At 37.2% G+C, this 17,788-nt stretch overlaps 1 protein-coding gene across 1 annotated transcript; it reads left to right on the top strand.

Annotated features, from left to right (window-relative positions):
* The first annotated feature begins 9,593 nt into the window (after positions 1–9,593).
* On the top strand, positions 9,594–12,629 carry LOC100792973 (scarecrow-like protein 27). The gene has a single exon (XM_006573169.4). The coding sequence runs from the start codon at positions 10,121–10,123 to the stop codon at positions 12,353–12,355; it is 2,235 nt and encodes a 744-aa protein (XP_006573232.1). The 5' UTR covers positions 9,594–10,120; the 3' UTR covers positions 12,356–12,629.
* Positions 12,630–17,788: the final 5,159 nt, after the last annotated feature.

Raw genomic sequence — 17,788 nt, 5'->3', positions numbered from 1 at the left:
TGAATAACTGCATGCTTTGTGAAAGACAAGTGATGAGGGCATTTTGCTTCATTCTTTTATCATGCAATCAATAACTTTTGTTGCATACACCTTTATACATAGTCACTGCATGTTATTGTCACTTGGGGACCAGTGAGTTGTTCTTTATTTGCTTGAGGACAAGCAAAACTGTAAATTTGGGGGAGTTGTTAGTCGATGAATACGACTAAGTTTTGTGTATAAAACCTGTTAATTGTATCAAACTCTTCCAATTTATGGTTATTTTGTAGTGTTGTAATTACTTTTTGTTAAAGATAGGTAATAAATACTTAGTACTTCCATTTTGTGTGTTTAATAATCATTTCCTCACAATTTCAGGTTAATTAGGCAAGTTTGTGAAGTGTTGATTTTCATCTGCTCCCTAAGCCAATCTGTTGGCTTAGTGAGCCATTCACTGAGAGCACCACTCCTTTGGTTGAGCGCGAGGAAGAATCTGGAAGAAGGATGAGTTGTGCATGTTCGCTGAGCGAAGGGTCATCCAGCTAAGCGCACTGCTTCAGTCCATCTACTGAGCGAGAAAAACACGCGCTAAGCCGAAATCCACTAATGTGCGCTAAGCGGTCAAGAGTTGCGCTAAGCATGCAAGCACCATCAAGGCCACCTATTTAAGCCTGAAACCAAATTTTGGAATGGATTTTGGCCATTTTTCTTGAGGAGCTTCTGCATGTGAGAGATTCTAGAGAGAGAAGGGTTTGAATCCGGAGAGTTTGGAGAGATTTTGCTGTGCAAAGACCTGCAGAGAACATAGCTTGAAGAGGAAGTCGTCCTGAGAGCTTGAGATGAGTTTGTGAGTGATTGTGAGGTTCTAGAGGTGGAGGAGACATCCTCACCGCTTGTATTTCTTCAATCCTTCATTTTTCTACCGCTGTATCATGAAGATTGTTATCTCTATTCCATTCATAAATTGTGATTTTGCTGGAGAAGAACATTACCAAGATAGTTGTTATTTCTATTCTATAAATAAATCTGACTGTAGACAAGAGTCGACCATGTACAATTATCATGAGAAAGGAAGAGCTCCTGATCTTGAAAGTGTATTGGCAGACTTCATGACATATCAAGCTAGATCTAAAGATCATCAATGGGAATCAGAATGGCAACCTTATTATCACAATGAAGTAAAAGGAATGTTTAATCTAGATGACCTATTAATGCAATACAAAGGTACAGTAGATTCAATGCAACAAGCATTTAAAAGAGCTGAGACTTAGATTGGTAAGTTGGTGGACGACATGACTAAAGTTGTGGTCAGAAGAGAAGAAGAGTATGCAGAGATTGAAACACATCAAGAAAGCATTCTTCAAGTTGACACAATACACCATTAATTGATCACGAAAGAAGAAAAGGATGAAGTCTCCATTATTCCAGAATATCCCAGCATGGCAACTACTGGATATGTTGTAGGCAAAGATAAAGGTCGTTTGGAACTTAGTGTAGAGGATTAGAAAATCTCCTTTGAAACTCCTCCTCCATCACCCACCTTAGAAACTCCTCCTCCATCACCCACAACCATTGGTGGCCACCACGAGCCGCCTTTCATACCCTAATTTCATTTGGAGACTATCATTCATTTGTCTTTTGATTCTTACTAGTCCACTTACGGTGTTAAAACACCAGTTACAGTGCAAAGCAAGGAACCATTTAGTGTTTCGATCATGAAGGCAAGAGATACCAAGAAAGGAGGGCAAAAGGGTCTTTTCCTTGGTTTTCCTGGACCCTAGTTCGCCTAGGCTAGCCTCTGGCTCGCCTGGGCCACCAAAAGACTTCAATATTAAGAAATCAGCTCGCCTGGGCCAGCTCATTGCTTCATAACTAAGGCTTAGCTCGCCCGGGCGAGCTGTCATTGCCCCAAAGTGCCCATTTTCCTATAAATAGGCATGCTAGGGAGGCTGAGGGGAGGTTCCAAGGGTCAGAAGTTGAAGGAATTGAGAGAAGAAAGAAAGAAGAGGAAATGAGGCTGAGGCGCAGCCGAATTGCAACTGCGACCAATCCCTACGTCATTTTCTTGTTTTGTGTTCTTCATGCGACCATTGGTTAGTTTTATTTTAAAGATTTGAATGTGATCTATGTACCCTTAGGGGTCCCCCTTTGTTGTTTTATGCACATTCATCTTCTCCATCTATCATCGGCAATCTCTTTTTCTTTGTAAAGCTCAATCTTAACCGATCATTAGCGCCACAAAGTTGTCTTTTAAAGACATTCGAAGTTAATAAAACCAAAAATAAAACCAACTCATAACTAACTTCATTTCATCAAATATCACTTGAGATTGTTCCAAGGTCCAACGCCTTGACGATTCTCTCCACTTTTCAAAATTTAAAACATCGTTTCAAGGTCCAACGCCTTAAATGACTTTTTGTTCGCAACTAAAATGAATCTTTCAAATGCATAAAGCCAACTCAACACACAAGCTTTTAGACTTAAAGAACTACATAGGTCTGAATTCCTCATCGCATCTGAGGATACGTAGAAGCAAAGGCAACACCTTTGTCGATCCCAAAAAAATAAAAATAAAATATAAAAAAGGAAAAGTAAATAATTTTGAAGTCATATTTTGCACACTCGATTAAAGGTTGTTGTCCCTTGTGACGGGCGCATGGGGTGCTAATACCTTCCCTATGTGTAAACAACTCCTGAACCCTTATTTTCGAAATTTGCAGACCTCTTTTTGATTTTTCTAATGTTTTCCTGGAATAAACATTGGTGGCGACTTCGCTCGTTTTCTCCCTAGGAGACGAACACTTTGGCTTATTTATTTTGCTTTCGCCGTCCAGTCGTAGGGTAGGTTGCGACACCACCGTTGCTTGCCGCCGAACCACCGCACCAAGAGGAACATTTTAATCAGAGCGGAATCCTCAGAATCCACCTCAAGGATTCAGTGAATAAAAATACCTCAATACTTTCTTTCGTAGCTTCTATGAGGTAATTTTGACTTCTAAGCCTTTCTCTTAGTTAGTTTGAGTTTCTCTTAGTGTCTCTTTTGTTTTGGGTACTGTAATATGGTGTTTTTACACTTCCTTTGAAAACCCTTGGAAATGAGACGTTGTAAAAGTTATCTTTTTTTTATAAAATTAATGTTATTTTTGTGACCTTCATTGAACCCCGATCACATTGGCGTGATCAGAATTTCAAAATGACGTCTCCTTTTAGTAGAATCCTAAACACCCCTTAGCTCTTTATGTTTTGACAGGGGTAATTGAACCTGAATGTTGTTATTAATCTTGTTTTTGAAATCTATACTAAATTTCCTTCAATTTGGTATATAGAACCTTGCATTTGGACTGACAAACATGAACGAGAGAGGGCTCTAAGCATCGCAAAGAGGAATTGACGGAGAACTCACGATAGGTGAGGGGAGTTTATTATAATTTAGGGTTTTTAATACCATAGTTGGGGTCAGGGAACCTGAATATAGGGATGTATGCATGTCCCTATTGCATGTGGTTTTCAAGAAAACAATGTTTTTGACTAATGGAATGTGATACGTCTGTTATTGATAAATGACATTATTGTTTTTATTAGACTTGTGTTGTATGAAGACCTGGGGAGTGTGAATCTCAGGCATGAACTATATATGTATGTATATGTGGAATGTAATTTACCAATCATATTGTTATTGATTGTGGAAGCAAAGCTTCATGATGAATCAACAATGATTCAAAGGTGTTTTGATGATAACAATGATGACAACAAAAGATGATGACAAAAGTGATGAACAAAAAGCTCAAGAGAATCAAAGAACATCCATCTCAAGAAAATCTAGAACAAGTCAAAGAGTTCAAGAATCAAGAAGAATTCAAGACTCAAGAAGAAAGCCTACAAACAAGATCAAGATTCAAGACTCAAGAGATTCAAGATCTCAAGATTCAAGACTTAAGATTCAAGAATGAAGAAAAGACTCAATCAAGATAAGTATTAAAAAGTTTTTCAAAACTTTGAATAGCACATGAGTTTTTGACAAAACCTTTACCAAAGAGTTTTTACTCTCTGGTAATCGATTACCATATTGTTGTAATCGATTACCAGTAGCAAAATGAGTTTGAAAATGTTTTCAAACTGAATTTACAACGTTCCAAATATTTTCAAAAGGCTGTAATCGATTACAATGTTTTGGTAATCGATTACCAGTGCCCTTGAACATTGAAATTCAAATTTAAATGTGAAGAGTCACATTGTTTCATTCAAAAGCTTTGTGTAATCGATTACACATATTTGGTAATCGATTACCAGTGTTTGTTTCTGAAAAATCTAAAGATGTAACTCTTCAAAAAGGTTTTGACTCTTTCAAATGAGTTTTAAGTTTTTCTAAAAGATATAACTCTTCTGAATGGCTTTCTTGACCAGACATAAAGAGTCTATAAAAGCAAGGCTTTGTTTTGCATTTTGAATCAATTATTCCAAGTCTTTCTAACAATCTCTTACAATCCTTTACAAGCCTTGAATCTCTTTGAACTTCTTCTTCTTCTTTGTACCAAAAGTTTTCTGAAGTTTTCTGGTTTTTCCAAACCTTGAAAACTTGTGCTATTCATCCTTGCCATTCTCTTCTCCCTTTGCCAAAAAGAATTCGCCAAGGACTAATCGCCTGAATTCTTTTGTGTCTCCCTTCTCCCTTGTCAAAGAATTCAAAACGACACAGTCTGAGAATTCTTTTGATTCTTCTCATTCCCTAATACAAAAGCGTTCAAAGGTTTAACCGCCTGAGAATTCTTTTGTATCCCCATTCACAAAGTATCAAAGGTGTAACAGCCTGAGATCTTTGTCTTAACACATTGGAGGGTACATCCTTTGTGGCACAAGTAGAGGGTACATCTACTTGGGTTTGACTAAGAACAAGAGAGGGTACATCTCTTGTGGATCAGTTCTAGTGGAGGGTACATCCACTAGGTTCAAAGAGAACAAGGGAGGGTACATCCCTTGTGAATCTTTGCTTGTAAAAGGTTTTTTACAAGGTTGAAAGAAATCCCAAGGACCGCAGGTTGCTTGGGGACTGGAGGTAGGCACGGGTTTGTGCTGAACTAGTATAAAAATCCTTGTGTGTTTGTTTCCTTCTTCCCTACTCTTTTACTTTCCGTTGTGCATTTAATTTCCGCTTTTACTTTCTGTTAAGTTTCTCTTCTACTCCATATTCTCTTAACAACAAAAGTAAAAACCTTAAAAGAGTAATTTTTATTTGGTAAAGTTTTAGGAATAATTAATTCAACCCCTCCTTCTTAATTATTCTGAGGCCACTCGATCCAACATTGATGATATTAATTGATATAAGGTGACATTGATGTTTATGATAATGTTGATAGAGAATGATGTTGTTATTGAAGATGATATTGATAATAATTGATACGAGATGATGTTGGTGTTTATGATAATATTGATATGAGATGATGTTGTTATTGATGATTATGTTGATAATGTCACTGAGATGAGATGATATTGATGTGGAGAATGACATTGAGATGAGATGATGTTGATGTTGATAATGACATTGAGATGAGATGTTGTTGATGTTGAAAATGTCATTGTGATGATGTGTGATGTGCATGTACATAGGGGGTGTAGTGACCATGTTGGATATCCCTAGTGGGGGAAATAAAGTGGTTAAAGAGTTTTGAGCATCTCTGGAGGGGGATGGCTTAGAATCTTTAATTATTCATGGTCAGTGCATTGATGGTGTCCATGTTTCATACTTCATAATTCATGGAAATAGTATAAACTTTGTCAGTAAGTACTTGTAGTTTCTCATGAGGGGGAATACTTGTACTTGGGGGCATGTCACTCGATTTGGAACTCCCTTAAGACTCAGGTTGATCACCATGGGGAGACGGGAGTTGCATGTGCATGACAGGGTGACCTCAACACTTGCTGCCTAGTTTTCCTAAATGAGAGTGTCGTGCAGACACACTTAGGCTATTTCCTTGATGAATGGTACCACATTGCATTTGAGAGTTGAGGTCAGGTGCATGCATCATACTGAGCATGATTGATTGAAATTATGGACGGATGATGACTACTTGTTGAGTGTATGTTAGACTAATGGATATTTGTGTATGCTTATGGTATTTGTTAATGTTTTCTTACTAATTATGGTTATTTGATTTTTGTATTAATTTCTTTTATAATAAACTCACCCTTGCAATTTTTTGTACTGTGTGGTTGGTACCTATGATGATCGTGAACCTTTGTTCGTGGGAGTAGAAGGACAATAGTAGAGTACGTGAAGTGAGATTCTTTTGTGGAGCTGTTAGTCAGTACATACGACTAACTTTTGTGTAAGAAAATGTTGTAAATTGTATATGACTCCTCCCATTTATAGTTGTTTTGGGTAGTATTGTAATTACTTTTTGTTAATTTAAGTAATAGGTAGTCAATATCCCAATATTGTGTATTTAATGATTATTCCTTTTCAATTTCAGGCAAGATTGGTGAAGTGCATAATTTATGAACTTGCTAAGCCACGCCACGTGCTGGGCGAGCCATCCACTAAGCGCACTATCCTCCGGCTAAGCGCGCAGAAAAATCTAGAAGAAGGATGAGTTGTACAGAGGCGCTGAGCGAGTGTGAACTCGCTAAGCGCACCGCTTTTAACCCTTAGGCTAAGCGAGAAGACTAACGCTAAGCCAGAAGTCACTTACGCGGCTAAGCGAGCTCATCTTTCACTAAGCGAGCGCCCATCGACAGGATTGCCTATTTAAAGCTGAAATCTCGATTTTGGAGGGGCTGTTGAGTTTTTTGAGAGTTTTTGGCTGTGGAGAGACTGAGAGAGAGCTGAGCTTGTCGAGGAAGCCATCTTGCGGAGCTTTGGATGATATTTTGAGAGATTGTGAGGTTTCTAGAGGTGGAGGAGACATCCCCACTACTTGTATTTCTTCTATCTTTCATCTTCTCTTCTCATTGTTGTAAAGGAAGCTTCCCTGCTATGGAGAGCTAAACCCTCAGTTGGTTCTTCCTATGAGGTACTTGATGTAAATATTTGTATATCTATCTAATGATGTTTTATGTGTTCATTGTGATATCAATACTCAATTCTAGTGTGCCTTTGTCTTGATCACGTAACTGCATGCTTAGTTAGGGTCACTCACATTGGGAAATGGTTTGATCCTTAGAACTTGATAGGACAGGGCTAGCTTATCGTATTTTTATGAGACATCGGGGTACGGTAACCTAGTTTTTGTTATGTTATGTCTTAATGCGGTTCTAGTTAAGTTTAGTCCAACAAGAGGGATTTGAGGATGACGCTTGATTAGGATTAGGCTAAACATGCACGAGACATCGGGGTTTAGTAGTCCAGGAGACAACATAGAACACATGAACATTGTTAGGCAGAGAACATCCTTAATAACATCAGTCATCCAGTAGAAAGACCAACACGTTTTTTTTTTATTTGTCTTCACACATCATTACTCACGTGATTTACTTTTGAATAGTTTAGTTTGCATACTTGTCCATACCACGCATCAAACTTTCATCCAAAGACACTTATTTACTGAACCACAATTTTACCAAGTAAAACAAGTTCCCTGAGAGTTCGATACTCGGTATTCACTTATCGTTTTATACTACTTGCGCGATCCGGTGCACTTGCCGGCCATCGAACAGGAGCCGCCAAGTCGATGTGATGACTTTGGGATTATTTTGGGAGAGAGTTGTGTTTTGTTAATCAACTCCTTTGTAGCTGATTCTATAATTCTTTTTTTTAATTGAGAATGTAAATTATAAATTTAATTATATGTATAAGTTAATTTACTTTTCATTATGTGGATGATGCATACTGAGTTACTATATCTATATATGTATTTATTTAAGTAATTGTGCGTTGTTTGATATATGTATATCGTGAAAAATTTACTTTCATTTTTCATAAGCAAATTAACGGAGTTTTCATTTAAAAATTGAAATTTTCGTAGTTTAGAGTGGTGATATCTTAGCGACAAGGAGGGTCATTACACCAACAATAGGCTCATCACAACAACATCACCCAAAACCAAAAATGACAACAAATAGAATCAAAAACCCACAAACAAAGTTTTTTCATGAGCTTCCATGGGTACTCTGAGGAAAATGAAAATGAAAATGAAACCCAAGGGAGGAAGAAGAGGTGCTTACCACTTTGTGGCTAAGCCAAACAACATCAAAGGGAGAAGAAAAATGTCTCCTTTGATCACCGACACCAAACCTCAAGCTTGTAGGATTTGGGTCTCTCTAGGAGAAGAAGAAGAAATGAGAAAGAGAGTCCCTTGCAAATGCAAAATCTGAATTGTGAGGGTTAGGGAAGGGTTTATGACCTTTATAATTATCCTTTTCATATTCAGGCTTTCTCTTAGCACACCCACCCCCTTAGCACACATCAAAGCCCATTTGATCAAGCCTAAACTCATTAAAATTCACTAAACATGAAAACATAAGCACCACATCCCCACATAAATAATTAATTTACTTGAATCACTTAATTTAAATTTAATTATACTTGATAATTAATTAAAATTACTTAATCAATCATTATGAAAACACACGATGTTACATGTGCTATGAGTGGAGGTGGGGGTCATGAGCTAAGAGGGCGGCATGAGGAGGAGGGGTGGTGGCTTTTGATTTGTGGGTTTGAATATGTGGGTTTAGTGAGAGAAGATTAGATGAACATGAGGGAAAAAGAAATAGGGAAGTGTGGGGAGAAACTTAGAAAGTGAAGTATGTTGTTTTTTTTTTTAAAAAAAAATTATCATTTATTTTTTTGAAAAAAAGGTAAGAATATAATTTACTTTAAAAAAAATTTACCAGAGGTTCACATTGTTAAGAAAGTTCCAAAGAAATGAATAAAAAAAAGGAAATGATGCAAGTGTAATTTGAATAAATCTCATGGGATATAATTGCAATTTGATTTTCTTTCCTATTTGTTATCTTATTCTTCAAAAAGAATCACTTGATTAAATAGTTTAGTTTTTTTTTTACATAATTAAATAGTTTAGTTAAATTATCTTCGTTCTTAAAATTACTTGCTATTTTTACACGAAATGAGAAAAATACATATTAAATATTTTTTTATAAATAATTAAAATTAAAACATATAAGTTAAGAATGCTTTAAGAAGTTATGTAATTTTTAAGTGATTATGTAAATTTAAAAAATCTTTAATTTTAAATATTTATATATAAGTATGCAATTTAAATGTATTCTTTTTATTAGCATATACTACTGTTAGTTACTTTTTCTTATCTAATTTTATGAAAAAAATTTAATTATTTGTATTTTAATATTTATAAGAACATTATGGAATCAAATTTTTACCCATAAATTTCGTTTTAAGCATTTAATAAATTGTTATTATATCCCAAGTATTTAATAAAAATTTAAAGAGAATAGTTTTTTTTTTTATAAAAAAAAACTGTTAACAAATGGAGAGATAATATTAACATACACCTTTCCCAAACCAAAACTATAAATTGTGCGCACTACATCTGCGAGTGGGGACAGAGTGTGACAGAGACCCAACCATGCGAGATAACAACGTCTACAGACAAAAGCCACATAAATATTTTATATTAATAAGCCTAAAAATTCAAGAGAGAGAAAGAGAGAGAGCGCACTTTACCACTTTTATATGTTGCACGCATCCATCTACAGCAGAAAACACAAGGAGGACAAGGCTACTCCACAGACAAGAGAAAGAAAGAAAACCCCATTTAAAGTTATTTCTTTTTGTACTGTGCACATCACAAGAAGAACAAAGATGGGTTTTTGAACCATCACATAAAAGAAAAAGAGAGAGAAACAAAAAAGAAATAGGGATATTGGAGAAAAACAAGAGGAAGCTGTGCGAGTGAAAGAAGATGGAGGAGAATGAATGAGGTGAGGTGTGTTTGTTATTCTTCTTGTTGTTGTTTTGTTGTTGCTGAAATGGGTTTGTTGAACACAAGTGCATGTATTTGACTACTAGTGCGTTAAAGCTCAGATCTTTGTCTTTTGTTCTCCCACCTGGTATTTTGAGGTTATCAATTTGTGCACTGAGTCCTTCCTTAACCGAAACCCATTTTGTTGGTTTTTTTGGGGGTTGTTGAGTTTGTCTTGTACCAACTTGTCGGGGTTGATTTAAATGAAGGCCGTGCCCCTACCCTTTCAGGAATTTAGAGGGAACGGGGTTTTAGATTTTGCTTCTGTTGCTGCTGTTTCAGATTCGTTGTTACTCCCGCAGCAAGAGCAGTTTCTGCAAAGGTGGAACCCCCAAAGGGAAAACTTTTGCTATGTGGGCATTGAGCCCGCCGTTTCTGGTTTGGACCTCAAAAGGAAAACAAGCAGCCCTCCCACATCCTCCTCTACACTGTCTTCCTCACGCGCCAGCAGCGGCGGCTGCGGAGGCTGGGGCTCCGCGGATAGCACCACCGGTGCGGCCACGGCCACGGTGGCCGAGAAGGAGAACAACCCACCTCAAGGAGGGTTAGAGGTTGTTGGACAGGCAAGATGTGGACTGGGAATGGAGGATTGGGAGAGTGTGTTGTCTGAGTCACCAGGTGAAGATCATTCCATTCTCAAGTTGATTATGGGGGACATTGAGGACCCATCTGTGGGTTTGACCAAGCTTTTGCAGGGTGGAAGTGCCTCTCAGGATGTTGAATTGAATGGGCTTGGAGTGGGTTTTGGTTTGGTGAATCAAAGTTCTGTGCTTGACCCCATTCCTAGTGTCAACTTTGTGAGCAGCAGCATTGACCCTTCTGGTCCTGGGAATTGTGCTGATTTCCCTTTCAATTCCCACAGTAATGTTAGCCCTAATGTTCCCAGTGTTGGTTCTGGTCTGAATCCAAACCCTACAGGATTCCCTACTTCAGCTAGCAATCTCTCACAAGTTTCACTCCCTCAGGGTGTGTTTCAGCCACAGCAACAACAGCATCAACCAATAGAACCTCTGGATGAGAAGCTACAGGTTCTCAATCCCCAGTTCATTTTGTACCAAAATCAGTCTCAGTTTATGCCAAACCCGGGTTTAGTTTTGCCTTTGACATATGCCCAGCTGCAAGAACATCATCAGCTTCTCCCTCAGCCTCCGGCGAAACGCCTGAATTGTGGCCCAAATTATCAGGTTCCAAAGACACCCTTTTTGGATTCTGGTCAAGAGCTGTTACTTCGGAGGCAGCAACAGCAGCTCCAACTGCTTCCTCACCATCTGCTGCAGAGGCCATCCATGGTGGTGGCACCAAAGCAGAAAATGGTGAACTCCGGCAGCGAAGACTTGGCGACCCATCAGCTTCAACAGGCTATAACTGAACAGCTTTTCAAAGCTGCAGAGCTGATCGATGCCGGTAATCTGGAACTCGCGCATGGGATATTGGCGCGGCTCAATCACCAACTTTCTCCCATTGGGAAGCCTTTTCAGAGGGCTGCTTTTTATTTCAAAGAGGCCTTGCAATTACTTCTCCATCCAAATGCCAACAACAGTTCTTTCACCTTCTCACCCACTGGCCTTTTGCTCAAGATTGGTGCTTACAAGTCATTCTCAGAAATCTCACCAGTTCTGCAGTTCGCCAATTTCACTTGTAACCAAGCACTGCTTGAAGCTGTGGAAGGGTTTGATCGCATTCACATAATAGATTTTGATATTGGGCTTGGTGGACAGTGGTCTTCTTTCATGCAAGAGTTAGCACTCAGGAATGGCAGTGCACCTGAACTCAAGATCACTGCATTTGTGTCACCCTCCCACCATGATGAAATTGAGCTCAGTTTCTCTCAGGAGAGTTTGAAGCAATATGCTGGGGAGTTACACATGTCCTTTGAGCTTGAGATTCTGAGCCTTGAATCTTTAAATTCTGCTTCCTGGCCCCAGCCACTTCGTGACTGTGAAGCTGTAGTGGTTAACATGCCTATTGGCTCTTTCTCAAATTACCCATCATATCTACCTTTGGTCCTTCGCTTTGTGAAGCAGCTCATGCCAAAAATTGTGGTTACATTGGATAGAAGTTGTGATCGAACTGATGCACCATTTCCTCAGCATCTGATTTTTGCACTTCAGTCTTATTCAGGGCTGCTTGAGTCACTTGATGCGGTTAATGTTCACCCAGATGTCCTTCAGATGATTGAGAAGTATTATCTTCAGCCATCAATGGAGAAGCTTGTCTTGGGTCGACATGGTTTGCAGGAAAGAGCACTTCCTTGGAAAAACCTTCTCTTGTCATCTGGGTTTTCACCATTGACCTTTAGTAACTTTACAGAATCCCAGGCAGAGTGTTTGGTGCAGAGGACTCCTAGTAAGGGGTTCCATGTTGAGAAGAGGCAGTCTTCCCTTGTTCTTTGCTGGCAAAGGAAGGATCTCATCTCAGTTTCAACTTGGAGATGCTAAGCAGAGCCATTTTGCACCTTTGAACTACCAATTTAATTTTAAATTCTAAAGTGCTACATAACTTACAGCTTCTATTGATCTTTCTTGCTTGAATTTGCCTTGTCTATGGTTCTATGCTAATTGTCTGTTTTTAGGATTTATTATTTTCAGTTAAGGAAGGGAAGTGAACATATTAATTAGCAACTGAATGACGATTTATGAGCGTGATATGCAGTGTATTATTATAAATAGGGGCATTCTATATATGCATTTTGTCCTGTTTTAATTGCCTAAATTTATGTGCTTTTCTTCTATGTTTTACAAGAAAGTATCACTAATTACCCTGTGAAGTTGAGGCTTTGTTTGATGACTTTGATCCCTGATAAGTCTCTCTCCCTCTCTGGCACATGTTGTAAGCTCAATCTGGTCTTTGAAAGCTATATAGTTGTCTAAGGTATCACTTTAACAGTTCCCCGAACTATTCAGTGTGGAATGGGATGGGAATTCTTCAGTTAGTTTGCTAGTTTTCAGCAATTGCATTACATGTACGTTTTGTCTGCACACTTTTCACCTAGAAAAATTCGTATGGAGCCAGATTTTTTATGAATATTTATTGTAGTTGCTGAATGCTTATCTGAGCACTTGTTGCCTTACCATTAATTAGTTAAAATCGATTGGTCCTGATGTTTTAAGCAGAAAGGAGGAAATAAATCTGCATAAATATGCTTCAAGTCTTTCATGTTTCATGTTGCTCATTAATTTTTTAGGACTAAGGCCTTGATTGCTATCATCAACTACTCAGATATTAGTGTTTCTATTCTACATCTCGTAGTATAATCACTTTTTCTTATGCCATTTTCACTTAGATTATTACCCTTAGGCCTTGTTTACTAGCTGGCTACTTCAATCAGATGCCATAATTTGTTTATTATTACTCTCTAAATCTACACAAAGAAGTCAGTTAATTGCCATTTGTCACGGCTGATCTCAGGAGTTTGAAAATAATCCTAGATACTAGGGTAGTGCTTGGTTGCGGCAATGCTTTTGGATCCTCTCTTCTCTCTCCTATCACGATGGTAAGAGTGAGGATCCAAATCTCTACTTAAAAATCTAATTGAAAATGAATCTGCATCTAAAATTCTTTAACTGCTGGAGTTTTGAAATCCACAATATTTTTTTGTCTTCACTTTTCCCCTTTTGATTCATTTGCTGTTTATGAATAACTAAGGATAGCTTGGAAACTTTTGGAGGATCGTGTCACCAAAATTCTCTCAAACAACTATATCCATAGGGTATAACTAATCTTCATTTTATAATTCTCCTATGGTCAATCATAATGGGTTAAGTAAGCTGCTAGATTTATTACTCTTTTATTACCATTATCATTATCTGTATGTGGCTGAATATTTAAGAAATTGTGTATCATTTTATTTGTGCATGCCAACGCTAAATTTAATTGAACTAGAAGTTGTTTGGCTAATTATATTTTAATGAACCCCCCTAATGAAATCACATGGGTCTAGTGTGAGTGGACCCCACTTGATATTAGTTTAAACTCTTCTCTATCTTTCACCTTGGAAGCCTTTCATTTAACTATGCTTTCATCAAGCACAATCATAATATTTAATGATTGAGGCCATGTTGCATGAGAGAGATGTTTGGCTTCTCATTGTGATTATAATTATTCTTCTCTTAATTTTTTTGGAAAAAAAAAGAATGACTAACACGTCATTTCCATGGACAATAAGGTACTTTGCTAGCCCAGCAACAGATTTGCAAAATATATATTTTAATACTATCATTAATTTTCAATAGTGTGATCTAACCCGAAGATGGTACTTGCTATGGTGCATTACTTGCTTTTTTTTTAAGCAGGTTGCAAATATTTTAATTATGGGTAACAAATAGACGATATTTTGTTAGCGATGCATGCCAGTGGTCCTTCTGAGAGGGCAGCACTGTCTGTCCCACGTAAAAATAAATAAATAAATAAAGAAAATGGAGAGGACCAACCTTCAATCTTGGGCAAGTCATCGGTATAATAATTAAAAAGGGGGAATGGTGGTGGTGGGTTCCTTTGTCAATTTGTTTCTTTCTTTCTTATTTATATTTTTATGTAAAAGAAACTGGTGGATAATTAAAAGAGTGGTACATGAATAAAAAGAAATATGGATAATGATACGAAAGGAGAAGGAAAGAAAGAGATGGGAATAGGAAAGGGAATGGGATATTGATGGAATCCTTACAAAAAAAAAAAAACGTTAAAAAAGTAACAAATATTATGCAATTTTTTTATTACACTATCATGTAGATGTAAGTAAATTCAACTATAAAAACAATGGAAATTTTCAATAATTTGTTGCTTATATAAAGAAGTACTACAAGTAGAAAGAGGAGTTTATTTTGAAGGTAGAGGAATAATTTTTATCAATTGATTCATGTAGTTTATTTTTGGTGGGTGTATATTTATAATTTAAAAAAAAAACATGTAATAAATTAATTTTTTCACTTGGTAATATTCCTTTGTGACATTTTATCAATAGTTTTAAATTTTAATAGTTGGTAAAAAATTCATTTTAGTAAGTCTTAAATTTTTTGACATTTAAATTCCTTTTATACTTTTTTAAACTTTTAATCCAAATTTTTATTTTTTGTCATAATAAATTAGTGTTTTCACTTGATATATTTCCTTTTATATCGCCAGCTAAAATAGGCATACTACACTAACATAGAGCATGAAATATTAAAGTAGGGTAAAGCAATAGAAATCATAGGTAGCTATAAAATATGAGAGTAGAAATTAGTTTACATCAATATACACTCATATTATTCAATAATTTTTATTAGATAACATTTTTTTTTTACAAATCTAACAATTAGAATAAAAATTTCTATCATATAAAACGTATTTGTAAAAATTTACACTAATCTATTTTTATATTTTATTTAAATAATTAAATTAAATGGAATACATATCTTTGAAATATATGAAAATACGAATTATTTAATTGTTTTTCTATCGTCAATTGCTTCGGCAAATTTTCAGTTTAAAATCATTACTAAACTTCTCACTGATAGATTATTTGACATTGCTCCCAAGATAGTATCAAGTTAGCATCATGGTTTTATAAAAGGTAGACAGATTACTAATTGTATTTGTACTTCTGAGGCTATTAACTTGCTGAATAAAAGGGTCTTTGGAGGTAATTTGGTTATTAAATTTGATATTAGAAAAGCTTTTGACACCCCGGATTGGAATTTTCTTATAGAGGTGCTGGATTCTTTTGGCTTTAATAGTGTGTTTCGAAAATGGATAAAAGTGATTCTACAGTCTGTTATACACATTTTTTGGGATTAATGGCCAGCTAGTGGGTTATATATCTTTCAAGAGGGGGAGTGCGTCAAGGTGATCCCTTATCACCTCTTCTTTTTTGCCCAGCGGAGGATGTTTTGAGCAGGGGGGGATATCTTATATGGTAGAACACCATTATCTGATGCCTATGGCAAGACCAAAGAGTTCCTCTGCTCCTTCGCATGTTTTATATAGGCTGATGATATTATGTTTTTATGGTAAGAGAACATCCAAGAATATAAAAAATTTGAAGCTTTTGTTTCAATTTTATGGTGATGCTTTTCGCCAACGTGTTAGCCAGGATAAATGCTAGTTTTTTGTTGTATCTATGTCAAAGGAGAAAGTGCTTACTATCTTATAGCAATTCAGCTGTAAGGAGTTTGTTGCAGCTGATGGCTTGATTCAACATAGCAGCTTCTAGAATCTGTTCCTCCTTTGCTTGTTATCATTTTGCACGTTTTATTTTCATTACCTGAGTAGTGGCAATATTCAAAAGTTTGTTATAACAAACTTTAGATATTTTGTAAGAGCAATCTATAAATAAGGAACACAGTGAATAATAAAGGTATTAGAAAACTTATCTTGTATTTTCTTAGCTTCCTTAGCATTAGCAGTAGAATGGAATAGTGTTTCGTATCAATTGGTCCAACCTGTCCTCCTCTCCGCTCTTCAATGACAGATGCCGCAGCTTCCGCCGCCAACCTGGATCGCCTCGAAGCCGTCATGGCCAACCTCGCCGCAGCCCAAGCCAACCTCACCGCAACCCAAGCTTCCATGTATTCCGTTCTCCATGGAACTCACCTCCATCTTGACTTGTTCCACGCCTCCATGCTCTTCAAACTCGATCTCATTAGCCAACAACTGCATACCATGATATTCCGCCAACGTTTTTCGTTTCCTTTGTCGGTGCAGCCACCGGCGCCGCTGTCGTCAGCTCCTCTATCGACCGCTTATTCTTACCACTCCAGCCAGTATCCTCCTCCGTCTCGTCCTCACATGCCTCCTCCTTAGTTCACACCACACTCCGACGTTCCTCCTCCCCTTCCTATGTCGCCTATGATTCCATGCCCCACACCCAAGCCACCTAGTTCCGCACCCAAGTCAGCATCACTCCCCATGGTAGCTTCCCATGGAAGCTCTATAATGAAGCCACGCATGCTCGATCATGCCGTCTCCACCTATTTTCATTGCCGATAACCCCATCGTTCGTGTCTTCGCCCCTCAACCTCTTGTTCTGCCTCTTGTTGGATCAAGTGGCCTCAGAATAATTAAGAAGAGGGGGTTGAATTAATTATTAGTGAACCTTTACTAATAAAAAATCTATCCTTCTTAATGTTACTAGATTCAATTAGGCTTTTACTATAATGTTAAGAAAGTAAAGAACAAAAATAGAAACTTAACCAAAAGTAAAAGCGATAATTAAAGTGCACAGTGGAAATTAAAGAGTGTAGGGAAGAAGAAGACAAACACAAGAATTTTATACTGGTTCGGCAACAACCTGTGCCTACATCCAGTTCCCAAGCGATCTGCGGTCCTTGAGTTTTCTTTTCAACCTTGTAAAATCCTTTACAAGCAAATATCCACAAGGGATGTACCCTTCCTGGTTCTCTTTGAACAACCAAGTGGATGTACCCTCCACTTGAACTGATCCACAAGAGATGTACCCTCTCTTGTTCTCAGTTACAACAACCTAAGTAGATGTACCCTCTACTTGTACCACAAAGGATGTACCCTCCAATATGTTAAGACAAAGTTCTCAAGTGGTTAGTCCTTTGAAACTTTGTGAAGGGGAAACAAAAGATATCTCAGGTGGTTAGTCCTTTGAAATCTTTTATTTAAGGGAAAGAAAAGAATCAAAAGAATTCTCAGACTATGTCGTTTTGAATTCTTTGACAAGGGAGAAGGGAGACACAAAAGAATTTAGACGGTTAGTCCTTCGTTCTTTTGGAAAAGGGAGAAGAGAGACACAAAAAGAATTCAGGCGGTTAGTCCTTGGCGAATTCTTTTTGGCAAAGGGAGAAGAGAATGAAAAAGATGAATAGCACAAGTTTTTTAACAAAGAACTTTTCTTGAAAGAAAAATTTTTTGAACAAAAACTTTTA

The sequence above is a fragment of the Glycine max genome, chromosome 1, assembly GCF_000004515.6.
Source record: "Glycine max cultivar Williams 82 chromosome 1, Glycine_max_v4.0, whole genome shotgun sequence".
Lineage (NCBI taxonomy): Eukaryota > Viridiplantae > Streptophyta > Magnoliopsida > Fabales > Fabaceae > Glycine > Glycine max.
The sequence above is the reverse complement of the archived record's forward strand: the minus strand, read 5'-3'. Positions and strand labels throughout refer to the sequence as shown.